This window comes from Symsagittifera roscoffensis, chromosome 5 (genome assembly GCF_963678635.1).
Source record: "Symsagittifera roscoffensis chromosome 5, txSymRosc1.1, whole genome shotgun sequence".
Lineage (NCBI taxonomy): Eukaryota > Metazoa > Xenacoelomorpha > Acoela > Convolutidae > Symsagittifera > Symsagittifera roscoffensis.
The window spans coordinates 42,829,886-42,851,510 of NC_087066.1; the positions used below are offsets into that span (position 1 = coordinate 42,829,886).

Consider the following 21,625-nt stretch of genomic DNA (forward strand, 5'->3'; position numbering starts at 1 on the left):
GATATAATCTTTCGTTTCATTCCAATGATGGTTTTTGGTACCTTATTTTGCGTGAAAAACAAAAACAAACTAGGATAGCCGGTGGCTGTGCAAGTAGCACAGAATGTTCCGACCATATTTATGAAAAAATAGAAAAAAAGTATTTTTTATTTTTTTTTATTTATTTTTGTTTATAGTGCGTGTTATGAATCGTGAACTTTACCGTCGCGCATAGAATAAGTGAATTAGGCATGCTCGACAAAGTTTGTTTTCAAAAATGAAAACCACACAAAAAATGAAAAAAAAAACATTTTTAAGTTTTTTTTAATTTCTGATTTTATACAAAGTTTTTTCTGAATGCTTTTTTGTCAAAGCAGCGCTGAAAGAAACATCAAAAACCAGTTAGTTTTCATGATAATAAAATCAAATTTTGCGAGCCTAAAATTTAAAAAAAAATAATTTTCATAAAACAAACGCTACTCGATCGTATTTTAGCTCGACATTTAACTTAAAAATCGAAAATTTTAAACAGGTTTTTCATGACAGCAGGAAAATTTGTTGGACATTTAAAAAAAAGAAAAAAAACTACAACACATTCGAATACAAAAATCCTAGCCATTTTCAATGGTTGGAACAAAAAAACCTAAGCTCATTTGATGGTCTCCCAATTTTGTTGCCTTCATGAACAGTCAAAAGCGATTGGACAATTTTGATTTAAAAATTATACTCGGTTGTCTCATACGGGTGAAAAACAAATCTCTTACTCCTCCTAAAATTGTTTTAACAGAAAGAATGAGGTCAAATATAAATAGCTAGAGTAGAGCCATGTAGCTTATATTAAAAATGTATTTAACTTTTTACAAATGCATGCAAGTGTCTTTTAATCGGGATTCAGACTTTTTTCCTTTCTACAACTTTTCCTACAAATCATACTTGCTTTTCTTATTTATTTATTATGAAACCTTGACAATTTCCAGGTTCATACTTACTTGGCCTAGTTATAGCGTGATTACCTGTGCACTCTAAGGCAGAGAGCTCGAGTCCCGGATGGTATTTGTTCTTCTTTTCATTATTTATGAAATTGAATTTTTGTTCTGGCTTTCGTTTGTCTGCTCAAGTTTGGTCGGCTAAGTTGCCACATCGCGGATTATTTTGTGAGGTAGGAAATTTTTGTTATAGTTGCAAGTGTTGTTCGTTGTCGTTTGAGGGCGGACTTAATTTTTTTTCGAAATCATTTTTTGGCTCAACTGGTATCTGCTCAAGGATTGTTGTCTTTGTTTCTGCTTCGTTAATTTTGTTCTGGCTATTTAGATATTCAAATGCTTTGCTAGGCATGTTTGCCTAGAATGAACTTTTATCGAGACATAAGAATTATTTGGTACTCACTTATTTGGTACCCACTCATTTTGAACGTGACTCACTTTTTAAACACTCATTCGACAAAACACAAAATTTTGAAAAAAACATCGTCGACGAAACAAAGTCGAAATGGATTAATGTAAAAAAAAACTAGGGCTTTTTTACATTTATCCATTTCGACTTTGTTTCGTCGACGATGTTTTTTTTCTAAATTTTGTGTTTTGCCTAATGAGTGTTTAGAAAGTGAGTCACGTGGGGACTTAGAAGCTGCTTCAAATTGCTTTCGGTCGATCCTAGGTTAAAGCAATTTATTGTTCAAGATCTCCTTTATACTTTTCAAGCAATTTCCGGAACCCAAAAAGGTATTGGGATAATTCTCTGCAAAAATATAATTTCTGTGATATATGCAAAGCTACTAGCTATCGGCTAGTCCTGCTTCAAGTGTAAATTTGTTTGTTTTCCTCATTCGTATATCTATACTAAGCTTCGAATAAGAATTTTCGTAGAACCATCCTAAACATAGTGCTGTTTTCAGTCATATTTGGTTGCATGATCCATTCTCAAAATGGAAACTCTTCTGGTTTTCAATGCAAATTTTCCAGTATAGCTTTGGAAATTCTAGAGCGAGCAAGCGAATCAGGCCATGTACTATGACCTTCTAATTGATTTAGTTTCAAACTTGCACGCTTCCTTATCTTATCTTATCAAGATGACGACATTTTATGGGCGAAGAATGTTATTCATAATTCACTCAACATAATTGATTTAAACTTCTTCCGCCTGATTATTATTCGGTGTTAAAGATTTTATAATGACTGATTCTCAACAAGCTTCAGGCAAGGATAGTAAATGGATTCAAAATCTCTACACGACAATTAAGTCCCCTGCTGATGAGCTGACTTATTACGAGAATACAGCAAACGAGTATGAACAAACTCTGAAGAGTCTCAACTATTCCGCTCCTGATCACTGCATGAAAACCTTGAAGAATTTTGAACAAAAATCAGGTTTGTTGATCGAAATTTACTCTTCCAAAATCTGAATCCATTTAGTTCGACCAATTTTAAACGGGTAGATATCGAGGTTTTGTAACAAAATGGCAGAGTTTTATTTGTTTCACCGAATCTTGAACTTTGTTATCGCTCCTGTTTATGCTGATGACTGACATCTACTTTGGTTTTGAAACTCATTTTTCAATCGGAGCTCATATTTTGTTCTAATATGAGCCCGAAAGCTTATCGAAAAGATTCTCTTCATTTTTGCGCAATCAACGCTTGTTTCTATGAATTGTAACTATATATTTCAGTAACAATGTACAGCTTAATTTTTTTAGGTAATTTAAGGTGATTGATTAGCATAAATTGTATCAACTTAATTGAAGCGCGTTCATGCCTGCCTAGAATTTTTTTTTCTAATATGTGTGAAAGACTTACTGAGCAAAAGAGTGCTCAAATTAATGCTCAACAAGTTAGTCCTCAATTTCAGCATCTGTCTGCAACTCTAATCTTTTTGGAAAATTGATAGCATGTTGGATTGATTTTAAGGACTGAGAGTACTACGGCGCAGTTGTGAAGACAAATGACTTCGACTGTGGAGGTCGGGTTTCGATTCCCGTATATTGCAAATTGTTTATGTTTTTCAAAGTTTTTTAATCAACAATCCTATTTTTTAATCAACAATCCCTTTTACGATTATGCTTGCCACAGGACAAGCTGCTTCTTTCCTGGGTTAAAACTTACTTCAGCAATCTAGTGGACTGCTTAAAAAGTGTTCGTTCATGACACGCTGTTGCAAGCCCTTTTGCACGTCTCTTTTCTTTTTGGCTTAGTTTGTTATCTTGTTGAGTTTTTGCTGATCATTTTTGCCGTTTTTGTTATTCGTGTTTACGGTTCGTATGAAATCAAAAGTCAAACGTTAAATTGAGCGTGTGACGAAGAGCTAACGCACCTGCCTAAAAATACAAAGGTCAATGGTTTGAATCCGGCCAGGAAGCTGAAAATTGTCCGCGTGTCAAAAATCTTTGCTGGACTTCTGTTTTTCTGCTTTTTGAGTTAGCGTAGCCTAATTTTAATTTGCCTAAAATTTTAGCACTTTTTACTCGAATTAAAATTTAGTTCAGTGTTTTGGGAAAGTAGTTGAGTTGCAAGAAGTTTTGACTATTTTTTTCCTATTTTTTTTCATGATGTTTCTGAACATTTTTGGTAGTTCTTTTCTTTATAAATTCAACGAGTCTTCTGTGCATTTGGTGCAGTGGTAAGACCCATGCGTGAGACGATACATCGCTGAAGTTTGATTCCAACCGGGACCTCTTTTTGTGGGAAGTGAAATTTTCGAATAATTTAGACTTTCATATCTGCTAATGTGCCGGCTTAGGTCCCGCTGAAAGGTTCGGTTTTTATAAGCATTTTGCAAGCTCTTCGTAAAATTCCTAACGGAGCAGGTAAAACGTGTTCCAGGAATTTTTTGTCCTTTTGCAATTTTTTTGCTTACGTTTTTTTCAGTGTTTGATTTATCTTTTCATTTTCTGGTAATCATAGCCATTCACTTTGTATCGCAAGTGAAGCGAAATTCCGCATCTTTTTAAAAATTAGTTACTAGCTATAGTGTTTTCTTACGTTGTAAAGCTCCCTTTTACCATTTTTGATTTGCTCACGACGTTCTGCGTCTCGTATGTTAATAAGATTTCAGAGATCTAGTGAACTGTTTAATTGTTCGTTCATGACGCAGCATAGATGGTTTGATTTCCGGCTGTTGCACTGCACGATCCTTTTGTAGCTTTTTTGGCTTAGTTTGTTATCTTGTTGAGTTTTTAAAGATCATTGCCGTATCTTGACGTTTTTATTCGTGTTTGGAAGGTGAATTCTAGGCTCTGTGTTAACTCCGGAGACTAAGCAAATGTAAAAAACTAGCCGGTTGCTGTTCAAGTAGAGCATAAGGATCGTAATATGGTTATCATTTTTGAAAAAAAAAAATCTTGTATAAAAACTTGTCTTGAAGGAGAAATATGGGACCTGAAAATAGGAACTGTGAAATAAATATCATTTACTTAAACGCTAAATTTTTCCCACGAAAATGAAAATTTGTCAGACCTGTTTTTCTCGACACCGGGAGTTTTTTCCGGAAATTTTCTTCGCAGCTCGAACATGGAAAAGCCTTGTATACAATATATCGATTGACCAATTACGACGTTTATTTGTGAACTTGGATTTGCGTGAATACTTACACATTCGATTCCCAATTTTTCTACACCTTTGGTCTGTCAAATAATTTTCCGGTTAATGGAACATAGGACTCAAAAAAATGGAGGAAATTGAAACGACAGGCATATCAGTATGCTTGAAAATCAGACTACATTTCTAATAGTATGAAAGAAGATGAGTCGTGAAGAAATGATTTTTGTACTAGAAATTGATGTTTCCAATAATATGAGAACCAATTTCAACTCTTACTTTCTGAAAAGAATGTCGTCTGAAGCTTTTTTTCGTTAAGCGGAGATACGCTAAGGGCGAGAAGCCCCATCTGGCAGCAGAACGTAGTAATCATGAAATCACACCTCAAATTTTTATCCAATAATTTCAGGGTATTTGAGTATAAAAGAGTCCTTTAACCTATGCACCAATGCTTTTTTTCTCTTTTTAAATACAAACGTTATCAGGCAGTAAATTGGTTTTATGAATATCTACTTTACCTTCGCCACCGTTTTTATAATTTTTTTTATAAAGTATGCCAAGTATTAAAAGTACCTGCGAATAGTGATCTAAAATGGAACCATTTGTTCTAATTGACCGCCTAATAATTCTTATTTCTTGCACTTTTTTACAGTGCGCTGTTAATTGTGCCCTGTAAAAAGCTTGTTGACATTTTGCTGAGTAACAAAAAAGCTATTTAGTTTTCTGTCCAAGGAATTCACACGGAACAATTAGCCTAATACAAAAGAAAGGATTTAAAAGCATTTTTACAGTGCTGGTTAGATCATCAGCGTAATCTACTAGAATGCACGAAGTAAGATGTATATTTGGCATATCAAAAGCTTTTGAGAGAAAGAGGTCCGAATAAGATGCTTTTATTGTTCCGACTTTCGTAACGAAAGTAACTGAATATTTGTGCTCGGGGTGGGTTTTTTTCTTCAGACAAATATCGATTTTTTGACGAGATTTGTTATATCATTCGAACGGTATTGTTGTCATGAGCTTAAATTTGAAAAGATATTTCACCTGTGATCATTTTTCGTAAAGTTATGGGGGTATAAAAATTGTCATTTTGGCCGATTTGAGACAATTAACGCGCGATATATTTCTCGCTATAAACGCGTAAGCGGAGATTTAATCCGTCATATAAATCTTTTCAAATTGGTTGAAGGAAGCTTATTTGCCATAATTGATTTGTTACTAGGAGCGATATTTATCACTTTTTACTTATTTTGGCGTCTGGGGGATGATTTTCACAAAAATCTCAAATTTTAAAAAAAATTCATTTTATTACATTTAATTTTTTCATGATGTTACTTATGTTTGCTAAGCTATCAATAATTTTTTTTTCAATTTGAGTTTCAATTTGACTTTTGATCATTAACTATTCAATTAAATTTCCGATAAGCTCAAATAGCATGAAATCGTATTAAAATTTGAATCTTATCCAGTTAATGACAGATTGTTTTTTCGGCCAAAAAATGTTAAAAAATTGAAAATCATTCGCGACAACTACATTGGCATAAGAGGAGCTGGCGCTGGAGTGAGACATATGCAGTAAAACTAAGCCAAAAATATACGCCTTGTAAAACACATTCTCATGAAGCGTTTGGTTTTTTAACTGTTCATTTTCCTATTTGCAGGTACACTAGTTCCTAAGGATGGCAAGTTCATTGACATTGGAGCTGGCACTGGCATGAGTGGGGAAGCTTTGAGGAGGGCAGGATACACTGGACAGATGGATGCCCTGGAACCCTCTGAGAACATGTACCAGGTGGCCAAAGAGAAGAACATATACTCCAATTGGTTCTCTGACCTCATCTGGCCAGATAAAGTAAGATTGATATCCTAGTTTTTAGACCAAGTGAACAACCCCCTCGTGTATGTCCCCCTAATATATCAATAAAGGGTGGAGGTCGTTCACCTTGTTACAAATAATCTTTTTCAACCAATCAGAGTCCAGCGTTTAGCTTGCTGGCTGACTCTGTAAATTTGTGATTTAGTTTTGGGGTGGGGATCGTTCACTTGGTTAGTCTGAAGGGTGGATTGTTTTCATGGCGCGATGAGTCTTTTTACATCAATTATGTGCATTGGTTTGTTCTCAATATCATTTGCCACGTTTGCAACTAATAACGTACTATATGCAATTTCGATTGGTCTTGAATGGACGGCAGCTCTTTCAAAAAACGAAAAGAATGTGGAATTGATTATGCTTTGTGAGATATATGTTCTGAAATAAAAACAGCTGAACGTTTTCCAGTTAGATACGTTATCTACAAATAAAGATACTGGGCCTAATAAACCTGAACGTTATCGGCCAATAAAGCTGCAAGTCCTTTGAATGTAGCATCATGGAGCATTAAGTGTTTACGTTTGCGATTAGCAAGCGTTATCAAAGCGGAGTGAAGACTTTTTTCGGGTTAACAACTAGTTTAACATGCTCTGAACCTGACATGCTGAATTTCATGAAAATTCAAATTTAACTACCGGGTACTAATTACTACAGGGTAGTTTGAGGTGGACTTGAAACTTTTTGACGTTTTTTTTTACATAAAATATTTTTTTTTCGGCTCAACTGGTGTCTGCTCAAAGATTGTCGGTCTTGTTTCCTCTTCGTAAGTTATGTTCTTTGCTAATTTGAATTTCAAATGTCTTAACACAGGTGCTGCATTTTTAATTCATCAAATGAACCGAAAAGTTTTATTTGTTTCAAACAGCAGTACAATGATAAAAAGCTCGGTTTCAGAAATTTTCTAACTCAAAGTATCTCGCAATTTTATTGAAATGCATAATTTGAACATAATTTGGATTTATGGTTTCCAATTTATTACATGCAAAATTGTGGCTTTTTGTATTTGGTGCTACTTTTGCTGCATCGAATTGGCAATTTATTAGCATATGTAGCTACCTTATTGGTGGCTAGTTTTTGGGCATTTGAAGCCTCGGTGGCTGAGTGGTGAGTGCAGCAGACTCCAATTTGCTTGGTCACAGGTTCGAATCCGACACGTTGCTGAGTTTTTGCTAATTCGAGGCTTATTTCTACTTTTTTATTCAACTTGGTGAAGCTGCTTTTTGGTCGTGTTGTCGCAAGTGAATTTTTTGAAAGATTTTTGTTAACACAATTAACTGAATTAAAAGTCACAGAAAAGATTTTACAAAGCATGCAACTCGGTGTTCACAAAGAGAAACAAAGAAAAATTTCCCCTCGATATTGGAATGTATAGCTAGATTACAAAAGTGGCTACCGAGAAATGTCTGCAGTAGCTTTTTTTAACTGAGCTTTTAACTCTTGAAACTTTGAATAAATGGGCTTCTCAAATACAGCTAAATCCCTTAAAAAACACCAAAAACGTCAATATGCGGTTAAACTGAGAGCTACAATATCTATATATGAATGGCCGTAAATCGATTGCCTCAAATTGCGAATTGTCTAGGTTTTTAAAGTTTACTTTCTAACTATAGTATTTTCTTGCATTGGAAAGCTCCATTTTACGAATTTTGCTTGTGATCGCGACGTTTTGCTCCGTATTAGTGGTGTACTGGTCACATCTCTACTGCTCGTACTGTTCTTATTTTAAAACGTAATAAAGACATCTTTGCCAGAAACACTAATCAGTTCCAATTCACAGATCGCTTGGAGGATTCGGAAACTACCAATTAATTTTGCTTATTAAGTTTTCTAAAAATTAATTTGATAGTTGGTGCAACGTACAGTTTAATATTTATAGTCGATTGTTTCTAAATTTAATCCTTTCTAGACATGTTTTATTAGCCAAGAGGTTAAATGAAATAAACATGTTCTGCTGAAAACAAAGTAGCCTTCTTTGATAATAAAAAAATCCCCTGAATGACTATTAAATAAAGATGAAATTTGTTTCAGGAGACGAGTGTACCGTCCGATACATATGACCTCGTGTTTTCTGTTGGCGTCTTCAACAATCGCTCGACCACGTAATATAAAAACTAATTTTTTGCTCCTTATTTTAAAATCAAATCACTAATTAAAACCGGTTATATACCAGTGAAAGGAGCAACCAACGAGTTTTTCAGCTGTTTACGGAGAACCAATCGTTTTTGTGCTCCTTGTATTTTGCTTTATTAAACAAAGAACATCGATATTCTTTATCATAAAGTGCATCTTTTTGCGTTGCTTACGTTGTTTTCAGGTAATTCACTATATTTTTATAAGCAAATTTTAAAGTTTTTGATCTGAACCGTTTGTTTTTCTTATTTAGGCTAGGCTCAATAAAGTTAGGGTTTTGGACATGGCTAAAAACTTTTAGAATTCATGAAGGAATTCGTTCATTTTGTTCTTATCAGTAGCAACTGTCTTGGAGAAGTGATACGAATGGCCAAACCCGGAGGCATCATAGCCATCACTCACAATTACGACTACTGGGAGGGGGACTACAAACATGCAGTGAACAATCTAGTCGAGCAGAAGACAGTTGAACTGAAAGCTTTGGAAATATCATCGGAAGGAGAGTATTATGGGGAAAAGACAGCTTGTGCTTACATTCTGCAGAAACTATAAACTATTTTCGAAAAACTTTTATAGTTGTAAATTCAGGTGCTCGTTTAGATGTATGCTCCCAACGAACTCCGTGTGAAATAAACGTCAGACCGATCAGCAATAAAACTAACGTACATAAAAAATAAATTACATCATGAATGTTCGTTTTTAACGGAAAACTAATCAGAAAAATGTACAGTCACGGGGCAAGAAAGTTGTCCCAGTTTTAACCGATAAAATGAGCGAATTTAGCTTAAAATTTTTCTAGTTTTATTTGTAGGTACCTGAGATTTAAGGCTGAATTTTTAACATATGACGAATATACATACGGATTGCAGTTTTTAATGGCGACATAATTTTTTCTCCACCAGTAAAAATTCAAAAGGTTTGAAACCAAAAATTTTTTGTAACACGAAATAAAAAAGCAGTCTTTATATACAAAAATTACCATAATCAGAAATTGAATAATTCCATAACTTAGTTGGCCTAGAGGAAAGTTTCTAAAGAAAATGCACATACAAAAGCTCCTAAACAAAACACTTCAATACCAAACAGCCCAAAAAGTCGGTGAAATAGAGGGAAAAAAATAGTTCAATAACAAACAGCCCAAAAAGTCGGTGAAATACAGGAAAAAAAATAGTTCAATGGCAAACAGTGTGGTTTAAGGTCGCTGGTGGAGGCGTGTCAATAACCGACTCTAATTTTCGCATCAGTTGGAAAGCTCTCATTGGTGTAGTTATCAGTTGGAAAGCTCCCTACACATTGGTGAGACTGCGGCGTTCACTTTTTTTTCTTTATGTTGCTTCGACAAAGGCCAATTCTTGGCGTACCGGCATCAAAAAAACAATCATTACTGGTGACTGCTTTTCTTAATGTTTTGTATTGTACTAAGTTTTTATTCAATTTCATACTTTTTGGACTGTTTTTTATGGAACTGTTTTTCGAAGACACGCTTTTCAAAATGCCATTCTTCGAGCGTGTAACATGCTTGCTATAAGGTGCTTCGGGTATTGTGACTCAAAAGGTTTAAGGGTTAATAATAACCACGGTCTTTTTTGTATCTGACTTTAGAAAATTTAACACTGATATAAAAAATGAATAAAAATGAGGTTGGTAAAGTTTTGCTTGTCAAATAATTTCTATTTTTTACGTTTGCGATTAGCTAGCGTTTTCAAACTGGAACATATACAGTGCTGATTTAAATTAACCGGACAAAACGCGTTAAACTTGAAGTTTAAAACGCGTTTTTCTCAAATTGGTTTGAGTTTAGGTGAAAATTTATGAAGACAAAACTTGCTTAAAATTTTAGCAGAATTAATATGGTGTAAATTGTTTTGCGAAATTCGTGACCAAAATTTTACCACAAAAATGGGTCATTTTGGCTTTTCTCAGTTAATCAAAAATTACGCCAAAAATACCCAGTCGATTCAAGTGGTTTCAGCTCAGAAATTGTTGTCTTAGTTGCCACAACAATTTTTTTCTTGTGATATAAACAACTTTAATTGTAGTTGCAAGTGCAAGTGTTGTCCATTGATGTTGATGGTGGGACTCTTAACTTTTTTTTTTAAAATTCATATTTTTTTCGGCTCAATTTGTGTCTGCTCAAAGAGTGTCGGCTTTGTTTCTTTTCGTAAAATTTGTTCCATTGTTGCTGTTTTCAAAATCAAGTGTCAAGTGTCTGACATGTTTGCGTGGAGTGAACTTCTTTCGAGACTTATGAAAGTTTATATGACCTAGTTTTTTTTTAGTTTTCGGCTTTTTATGTTTTTCTTAAATCTTTGTTGTATCACCTCTGCACCTCTGAATTTTCATTTTTATCATTCTGATTTTTCTATATTTTTTTATCTCCCAAGATGAAAGAATTATACTTCGCTCTGAAATTTTATTGGAAAAGGAGCATAAAATCTTTTGTATTAATTTCCCCGGGTTGTCGTTCATGCAAGAAAAATGCCTATAATACAGTTTCATATATGAAGTCTTTGGAAAAAACGCTAATCATACAACTTGCATAGAAGAAAATTGTATGACAAGCTTTTTCCATTGAAATTTTTTCATTTTGAAAATTGTCCTAAGTTGATTTGATTCTGGTGGCAAGTTGGTGGCAGTTTTGATTATAAGGGAACAACTTTGGTCTCAGGAAAATTTTTTGTCAATAAACAAGTGCTTAACATACGTTTTCATATATAAAAATTATATATTATGCCTATTTTTCATTCAACAAAGAACACTTCGAAAGCAAATTTTGATTTTTTTTGTGTTTATAAGGTAGTCAGATTGAGTTTTTCTTCCAAAATTACAAGAAAATGTTTTTTTCAAAAAAAAAATAAGATTTTTTTGGTTTTCAAATGCTACGATAAACATAAACTTGAAAAGAAAACACGCTTCTTCTCTCAACCACTGAATTTTTTTAAGTAAAACTTTCTAGCCTTGTACAAAATTACGGTTTGGTATAGCATTCTCTGTAAAATTGTTAATATCAACTTACATGGCTAATATCACCAAATGCAATTTATCTGCGTGGTAACTGCCAGTTGCTCTCTGTGTTTCTATGACAGAAAATCTTCGGCTAGTGTGTTTCGTATGAAACACAAAATTTTGAACCAAAAATTTGTGGTTTTTCTTTTATGGAGAAGATGCTTGTCCTACCATATCTTGGTATGTGGAAAAATGCTTATCTTACTACTTCATAGTACAAAAAAATGCTTTTGCTAATTTAATAAAATTTTTGAAACAAAGTATAGCTAAAAGCTTTTTTGTAAATCCAGATGATGAAAAAAATGCTAATTAAAAAACTTAATAGCAAAGAAAAATTGCTCATTTTGCTCTTTTCATACAATTTTTCTGTCAATGAGACTGTATCAGAAGCATTTTCTTAATTGTTACACCGAAGACTTTAGTCAAGGTGTTATGGTATCGTGTAACGGGGTTTTTTTTTTAATGTTGTCTGTTGTCAAGTGTCGACAAATAACGTCCACAGTTATCAATTATCATGTGGGCTGGACTATATCGCGCTATGTCACGTGATTGCGTATGTTTGTTTCTTTATTTGTTCATCTTTATTTATTTAATTATCTGTTCTTCTATTTATTTAATTATGTTTAGTTTGCTTATATTTATTTATAATTTATGTATGTACATATTTATTTTTGTTTATTTTTATCACGTGTTTTGTTTATTTATTTAATTATTCTTTCTTTCATTTAGTTTTGCTTTTATTATTTCTGCGTGTGTATTTATTTAATTTATTTATTTTCATTTATTTATATTATGGGTCTGTTTGTTTGGTTATTTGTTCATATATATTTTTTCATGTCTATTTAATTATTTGTACATTTCAGTTTTGCTTTTATTTATTTATTTATTTATTTATTTATTTATGTATTTATTTATGTATTTATTTATTTATTTATGTATTGATTTATTTTTTTATTGCTTATTTATTTATCAGGTGTGTTTTGTTTATTTGTTGATATTTATTTCTATATTTATTTAATTATTCTTTCTTTCATTTAGTTTTGCTTTTATTATTTATGTATGTGTATTTATTTCATTTATTTATTTTCATTTATTCATATTATGGGTCTGTTTGTTTGGTTATTTGTTCATATATATTTTTTCATGTCTATTTAATTATTTGTACATTTCACTTTTGCTTTTATTTATTTATATATTTATTTATTTATTTATGTATTCATTTAAAAATTTATTTATTTATTTATGTATTGATTTATTTTTTTATTGCTTATTTATTTATCAGGTGCGTTTTGTTTATTTGTTGATATTTATTTCTATATTTATTTTATTATTCTTTCTTTCATTTAGTTTTGCTTTTATTATTTATGTATGTGTATTTATTTAATTCATTTTTTTTCATTTATTTATATTATGGGTCTGTGTGTTAGTACAATTTTTAGTTCTAGAACTGTTATTTCAGGCTCTTTCTCGATATAGCAAAGTTTTGGTGTATACATGTATTAGTACGATTTTTTGTTCTAGAACTGTTATTCTTCAATTATTAGTTGTTCAAGTTGTTTGGTTTTTGCTTCAGTTTCTATGCCTTCGGTGTATTGCGCGTAGCGCCTATGTTATAAAAGTGTTTGAATGTTATTTTTTGTCAATCTGAGCCTTCCGTTAATGAATCAAGTTAACGTACAGCGCTAATGGGTGTGGTACTCATTTATGAGAGCCTCTACACCTCCACTGATGCCGGACATTTTGGTGCTTTATCGTAGCTTTGTCCCACAGCCATTGCTTCCAAGGAGACGGGCGTAGTTTTGCAGCATAAGTTGACCTGTTGAACTGATGATGTTCCGAGTAGTCATAGTTATAAATTTGGCCTCCTTCGGACCACGCGTCTCTATGAACGTGATCGATATTTACACCAAGTGAATCCGACTGTGCTGGCTACGAATTTTCTTCTGTGCTTGTTACGATTTCACTATTTACAATGCTTACATTTTTACGTTTTGGCTTACCACTTTTCGTATAATTGCTCTCTTAGAATTTTTTGACATTCTGGTACAATTTTTTTCAATTAACTGACAAATAGGTTGTTTGATCAAACTAAAACGTCAATCTAAAAACTATAAGTATTGAAAGTTTTTTCTAAATTTTTTATAGTCAGTTTTAGGTTCATGATATTAATAATCGTTCTTTTTCTCAGTTACAATCCATTAAATTTCAAACGTATTGAGAGCAAAAATTTATAATTGCTGTATACGAGCATTGGGGAGCATGAAAAGTAGTGTTTAAATAAGTATTTAAGAAATCATACAAAAAAAACTAATTTTCATGAAAAAAAGAAGTCTAAAACAGAAATTTTGTTCCGTTCTAATTTTGAAAAAAAGTTACAAAACAATTTTGCTCGGGTGAGATATTTGATGTCCTGATAATTACGCCCAAAATAAAAATCTCACCTGTGACAAATTTTATCTAAATTATGGGAGTTTAAACGCTGCTTTTTTGGATATTTTGGGCTAATTTATTAGCGATTTTTTTAATTTTCTTTTAACTCGTAGCGTATGCGGCAAATTGAATTTATCAAGTGGAATTGAGGTGTAAGATTGCTCAATATAACTTGTTGTTTGAGAAATAATTATCTTCATACTTAACACTGTTATTGGGGAGAAGACTAAGCAAAAAACATAAAAAACAAAAAAGTCAATTTTGTAACAACTAGATGGGTTTTTAGCACTAAAAGTCACAGAATTTACTTGCTTGACTGTTTTTTTCCTTTCCGGCCAATTTTGGAGCTGGAAAAACGGCTTAAAGAAAGATTTGTTATATTTCTCAATGAGGATATCATTAGCTTGCGTTTAAATACAAAAGAAAAATATTTTACCTAGCATCATTTTTGTTGATATTTCGGGGGTTTGATAACTGTCATCTTGCCCATGTTCGACAAGTTTAAGCGCACTTAAACTTACTGTCTCTAAAATTCTACAAGTTTACCGCAAAATTCTGTTATAAGTTAAATTGAGGCAAAATAAATAGTCACATAAAACTGAAATATTTAATGATGGAATTTAGGTTTAAATACCTTGGGCAGCCATCCTTTAATATATACAATCAGTAAAAAAAGTATTTTGAATTCATTTTATCAAAATGTTCTTTTTCGGCAAATTCAGTTTTTCTTAAAACCAAAATGGTTTGAATTTCTTTGGCGTTTCAGTTCATACAAAAAAATAATTTTCATAAAAATTTAGCGCTCAATTGAACTTTAAAGGTTAAGTGATTGGAAAAATCTTTTTAGTTTAGAGCTGGTACAGCAAAACTTTGCAGTTTTTTTCTTAATTTTGTACCGACGGAATTTGTTTGCTTTATCGTTGTCTGTCTTGCTTTGCTAACGGACCGGACTTTAATTGGTTGCAAAAGTTATAATAAATCAAAGTACTGCTTTGAGCTATCCATTTTTGGCTGACTGTCGCTAAAACAATTTTAAAGATGCTTCGGCGCCACTTTATACTAATTATGAGGGAAGAGCGCGCGCCGAAAAAACGCGATCAAAAAAATGCTCAAAACGCTATTTTTGGCCTTTTCTCAAAAATTTTTTCTAATGCCGTTTTATTCAAAAATTTTGATAAAATACGGTCTTATAGTCATTTGTAAGAGCACAAAAAATCAATTTGATTGACTTAAAAAAAAAAGTAGTCAAAACTATTAAAGTTTTTTTGAAAAAAACCACTCCTCTGAGAAAATGCTAGATCCGCCGCTGCCTGTCTACGTGCGTTCATGTCGTCCACAGATATTCAAAACTTACCAATTAAAGATGAGCTTCAAAAATTTTTGCATCTGATTATTGGGTTGTTTTCGACCCATATCAACACATAACACATAACCACAAGCACTTAAGAATAAATGTGGTTTGGTTTTCAGCCTATTCATCACCGAAAACTCGTCCTGGGTAGAACTTGTCCCGCTGCTTTTAAATTGGACGAGGTTCTTCAGCCAAAATTTTTTGTGGTCTGTTTGCAGTCTTTCGGCTGTTTCTTTATTATGTCCATCAGTTTGACCTACTTTTTTGCTGCGTTTGAGAGATTAACTTTGAATTATGTTTTAAGTTTTAAATTTCAGATTTCCATCTGAGACCGCACTAGCTATTCAAGCATTATTTCTTTGTGATATAAAAAACTTCAGTGGAAAAAACAACCGAGCTTTTTATTTTATTCACACTAATATTTTGATTTTTTTCAAACTTTTGTCTTATTAATGTTATATACTCCAACTTTTTCACATTAATTTTCTCAAAAAAATCTTCATAATATTTATAAACTTGAAAATGTTTTACCACCTCTGTAATCAAAAGAATTAACTTCTATGCCAACTGGGGATTCAAAATTTGTCTGTTTACATAAGCATTCATTTTTTTCATTGATATCAGACGATAACGTTATCTTGATAACCGAAAAAGCGTCGAACTCAGTGACTTTTGTTGCAAAATTTCTACCATTTTGGAACTTTCGAACACTGCGAAACTTATCCAAGCGAAACATTTAGCAGCCAATTCATCACCATTAGCAATATTAAAAGTAATGCCTTATTGTTGATTATATCGGTGATCTTCAGCGCCTTAGTCGTCAAAAAAAACTTTTAGACAAGCAAATCAAAAATTCGTTGACCGAAAAGTATTCTAACAACAATTGATAAGGCATTAACTATAATTATCCCAAAACACCGATTTCTGAACTATTGGGACCGCCGATATTGCAGGCACTATTTCACTTGTCATTTATTTATCAACATGACATCTCCAGATGGTTTGAACCCGGGAGAGGCGTGGCTGAATGATCTAGTGACGACTGTATCGTCCACTTCCGATGAACTGGCCTTCTACCAGAGGACAGCTGCCGGCTACGATGAGATCGTGAAACACCTGGACGTCGAGGCACCCGACCTCTGCATGAAGGCTATTTGCAACTTCGAGCAGAAAACTGGTAAAGACCGGGGGCTTCTCTTATGCACGAATGACCGAATGGGCAAATGCGCCAAAAAACTTTCCGCCAATCACAATTCATTATTAATAAATTTGATGGAATTTAACGATAAAATAAGTCAGTTTTGGACACCCGGGTTGACCAAAATTGCTTATCATACAACTCTCATAAATGGAAAGGTGCACTTTAAAGGGCGTTGATTGGTTGAGAACTACTTTCGCACATTCGGCGCTTCGTGCATAAAATCAATCGCTACTGGTTAGTATTCCAACGACAATGTTGGTAGTGTTATAGTTATGTCTCCTGGGGCATCGAAAATTTTATAAGTTTCAAAGTCGCAAGAAAATTGTTTGAGTAGCAGGAGGCCCTTTTGCAGTCCCCCACCTTTGATTTTTTTTTTTTGAAATTGCATTCGAAATTCTATTTTTGACTTTTCATGCTATAAACTGCATTATCAAAACGTGTCAGCATGAACAGATGAACAAATTTCTACAATATTTCTCAAATGCTAATTGCCATGTGAACAATTTGGAACAGCTTTATTTTGTTCATTTATGAGGGGGGGGGTTTGGGAGGGTTGGTGATAAACTGGAAAAGAGCTTACCAATCCTTTTCATGTGGAACTGCCAAGCATTTCAGTAGATTAGTACAACCCGGGAATGTGGATTGCGAACAGGGAACGTGGATTGGAGATTACTCAAGGGGTACACGAGACTTGTTTAGTCTATTATTTCGATTAAAAAAATCATTTTGCTCCAGTAAGTTTCCAGCTTGCTGCTGTTGATTGACAGTCAATTCCAAGTTTCTCTGTTATTTTTGATCACGAGATCACAGATGAAAAAAAAACAAGAATAGCCGGCTACTGTGCAGGTAGCATAGAATTTTCCGACCGCAGTATTTAAAAAAAAAACATTTTTTAAAAAAAGTATCGTTTTTTTTTCTCCGTGGTGTGATAAACGGTCTGAACGAAAATATAGAGCTTAGGCGTATTTGACACTGCTAGTAAAATATGGCAATTGACCAATACTTGTTGCAAAAATTGACTTGAAAAACTATTCATTAAAGAAACCATTGAAAAAAAAACAATTTCAAAAACCAAAACAATTTTCAAAATGGCGCTCAAAAACTCCAACAACTAATTTATTTGAGTGAAATTAAGTTTTTATGGCTTATATTAAGCATAAATAAGCTATTATACTCCTGCTCGCTCGCTTTATTTGCTCGACTTTAGACCGAAAATAAAAAAAACTTGAAACATATTTTTCTCGATACTGGGACAGTTTTCATAATTTCGTTCGAATCACGACTGAAAGAGCTTCATTATGATATATCATTGATTCTTTGTGGTACTTGATTTTCCGTGGAAAACTAAACAAGCAAAAGCACACCCGAATGCAAAGTTCCTCCGCATTTTCATTGATCGCAACAAAAAGTGGTCTAAGAAGATAATTCGATTTGTTTTGCCTTTGATTTCTCCTAGTCTCGACAAACGTTCATGCCTTCTACTACTCGGCGCTTCATCAATTTCTCTTTGCCTATCTTTTTTTAAGGAAAAATGATAATTTTAAAATAAAGAAACAACTTGAAAAAGTTGTGTTAACCTGTGCTTTGTCACACACCCGGGTTGAGATCCGCGACTTGAAAAACATTTTAACCCGTGGCGCGGCCACAAACTTCATCTTAAAAACGGTATGCCAAGCAACTAGGAAAACACTGGTGGCGCAACAAAGAAAAGATTATGGCAGTGCGACTTAACAATAGATGTCCTCTCGCAGTTTTAACGGCGGGACTACAATTTTCAGTCTAAGAACAAGAAAAAATGATGCCGACGCGAATTAAGAAAGACTGAAGGCGCGATTTACAGTCAAATATTGGCGCAATTTAGAAAAAGACTGTACGGCGCGACTTTGAACCCCGGCACAACTACAAAATTCATATTAAAAACGGTACGCGGCGCAATTTACGTCTTGAGTTTCGGACCTTGTCATGAGCATGATTATAATCAGTGCAGTGGCGTGCACAGAATTTTTTTTTTTTTGGGGGGGGGGTCAGTTTTAGTTTTTCTACAAAAAAAACAATATCGAACAAAATGTCTTTTCAAAAACTAAAGAGACGCAAATTATACAGAGTATTAAGTCAGTGAATTTTGAAGTCCTGCGCAATGAACAATTCAATTTTGAAGTCCTGCGCAATGAACAATTCATAGAAGCTGTAAACGTCGGTTTTGTAGCGGAATGTTCAGACGATTTCATCTACGTCAATTGTTTTTTATGTATACATAAAAGAGCCAGCGATGATAGCCGGTCTTCGCGCATGGTTGATCTCAAGTATGTTTTAAGAACTTCATCGCAAAATGAATCGATCGGCCGTGCATACAGTGACCGGCAAGCTGGCAAAAATTTGCACAAGGGCGTACAAACACCGTTGGCAATAGAGTCTTTGCGCATTGGCTTAGGCTTCTCTAAAGGTCGATGGAGCCAAAGCGTTGCCGGACCATGTGTTTCTCCAAACCTCAAGCTCAGATTCAAATTTTGCATCCGGAAGAATTTCAGAATAAAGGGCTAGGGTTTGTTCAAATTTCTACACATCAACTGAGTTTCTAACCAGGTATACTGGAAGAAGTTTAATGAGATGCAGTACTTGAAGGGTGGCATCAGCAAATTCTGACATCAGAAAATCAAAAAACGGCCAATACAGTTTTTGTCGATTATAGTCTTCGGATGACTGTACGTTTTCTGGTTTTCGTCTTCGCCTGTAATCAAGCTGATCTGGATCTATCTTTTTAACACTCGTAGGATATTGCTAAAGAAACCATAACCGAAACTTCTCGCCACTTCTGGAAGACTGACAGAAGACTCCACATTTGACTCAAGCATTTTTGTAGTTCCAGAACTGGTCCTAGCAGGGTTGAATCTTGAGGTTTTCGTTACTCCAGAGTGAACATGGACACAAAAACACGAAATGAAAATATACAGGTAAGAAACGCATTCCGAAGCAGCATGATCACCTGGCTAAGGACTGATCTCTTCTAAGGTCTGAGTAACTGTGGAAAAGAGGGTGAAGAAAGTCTGCACTACTTCTTGTCTCTCAACCCATCGAGTGTCACTTATCTTTGGTATAACTGTCTTCTCACTGGTTGGGACCAGCCTTGTGACAACGTTTGCTGAGCCTCGCAGAAGATTGATAATTTTTGCCATTAGACAGATGCAATGGGCGATGAGAACGATTTCTGTCAAAGCACTGACGAGTAAATTTAGGCAATGAGACTCGCAGTTAACGTACAGCGCTAATGGGTGTGGTACTCATTTATGAGAGCCTCTACACCTCCACTGATGCCGGACATTTTGGTGCTTTATCGTAGCTTTGTCCCACAGCCATTGCTTCCAAGGAGACGGGCGTAGTTTTGCAGCATAAGTTGACCTGTTGAACTGATGATGTTCCGAGTAGTCATAGTTATAAATTTGGCCTCCTTCGGACCACGCGTCTCTATGAACGTGATCGATATTTACACCAAGTGAATCCGACTGTGCTGGCTACGAATTTTCTTCTGTGCTTGTTACGATTTCACTATTTACAATGCTTACATTTTTACGTTTTGGCTTACCACTTTTCGTATAATTGCTCTCTTAGAATTTTTTGACATTCTGGTACAATTTTTTTCAATTAACTGACAAATAGGTTGTTTGATCAAACTAAAACGTCAATCTAAAAACTATAAGTATTGAAAGTTTTTTCTAAATTTTTCATAGTCAGTTTTAGGTTCATGATATTAATAATCGTTCTTTTTCTCAGTTACAATCCATTAATTTTCAAACGTATTGAGAGCAAAAATTTATAATTGCTGTATACGAGCATTGGGGAGCATGAAAAGTAGTGTTTAAATAAGTATTTAAGAAATCATACAAAAAAAACTAATTTTCATGAAAAAAAAGAAGTCTAAAACAGAAATTTTGTTCCGTTCTAATTTTGAAAAAAAGTTACGAAACAATTTTGCTCGGGTGAGATATTTGATGTCCTGATAATTACGCCCAAAATAAAAATCTCACCTGTGACAAATTTTATCTAAATTATGGGAGTTTAAACGCTGCTTTTTTGGATATTTTGGGCTAATTTATTAGCGATTTTTTTAATTTTCTTTTAACTCGTAGCGTATGCGGCAAATTGAATTTATCAAGTGGAATTGAGGTGTAAGATTGCTCAATATAACTTGTTGTTTGAGAAATAATTATCTTCATTCTTAACACTGTTATTGGGGAGAAGACTAAGCAAAAAACATAAAAAACAAAAAAGTCAATTTTGTAACAACTAGATGGGTTTTTAGCACTAAAAGTCACAGAATTTACTTGCTTGACTGTTTTTTTCCTTTCCGGCCAATTTTGGAGCTGGAAAACGGCTTAAAGAAAGATTTGTTATATTTCTCAATGAGGATATCATTAGCTTGCGTTTAAATACAAAAGAAAAATATTTTACCTAGCATCATTTTTGTTGATATTTCGGGGGTTTGATAACTGTCATCTTGCCCATGTTCGACCAGTTTAAGCGCACTTAAACTTACTGTCTCTAAATTTCTACAAGTTTACCGCAAAATTCTGTTATAAGTTAAATTGAGGCAAAATAAATAGTCACATAAAACTGAAATATTTAATGATGGAATTTAGGTTTAAATATCTTGGGAAGCCATCTTTTAATATATACAATCAGTAAAAAAAGTATTTTGAATTCATTTTATCAAAATGTTCTTTTTCGGCAAATTCAGTTTTTCTTAAAACCAAAATGGTTTGAATTTCTTTGGCGTTTCAGTTCATACAAAAAACTAATTTTCATAAAAGTTTAGCGCTCAATTTTTAGCGCTCAATTGAACTTTAAAGGTTAAGTGATTGGAAAAATCTTTTTAGTTTAGAGCTGGTACAGCAAAACTTTGCAGTTTTTTTCTTAATTTTGTACAGATGGAATTTGTTTGCTTTATCGTTGTCTGTCTTGCTTTGCTAACGGACCGGACTTTAATTGGTTGCAAAAGTTATAATAAATCAAAGTACTGCTTTGAGCTATCCATTTTTGGCTGACTGTCGCTAAAACAATTCTAAAGATGCTTCGGCGCCACTTTATACTAATTATGAGGGAAGAGCTCGCGCCGAAAAAACGCGATCAAAAAA

At 33.7% G+C, this 21,625-nt stretch overlaps 1 protein-coding gene across 1 annotated transcript; it reads left to right on the forward strand.

Moving 5' to 3' along the window:
• Positions 1-1,885: 1,885 nt before the first annotated feature.
• LOC134845919 (uncharacterized) lies at positions 1,886-9,198 on the forward strand. Its single transcript, XM_063863049.1, has 4 exons — positions 1,886-2,345; positions 6,170-6,360; positions 8,407-8,477; positions 8,847-9,198. Exons 1-4 carry the CDS (start codon positions 2,150-2,152, stop codon positions 9,058-9,060), a joined length of 672 nt encoding a protein of 223 aa, XP_063719119.1. The 5' UTR covers positions 1,886-2,149; the 3' UTR covers positions 9,061-9,198.
• The last annotated feature ends 12,427 nt before the right edge of the window (positions 9,199-21,625 follow it).

Coding starts and splice junctions, on each gene's coding strand:
- LOC134845919 (XM_063863049.1), top strand. CDS start 2,150: ATGACTGATTCTCAACAAGCTTCAGGCAAGGATAGTAAATGGATTCAA. Junction 2,346..6,169: donor GAATTTTGAACAAAAATCAG/GTTTGTTGATCG, acceptor TCCTATTTGCAG/GTACACTAGTTCCTAAGGAT. Junction 8,478..8,846: donor TTCAACAATCGCTCGACCAC/GTAATATAAAAA, acceptor TGTTCTTATCAG/TAGCAACTGTCTTGGAGAAG.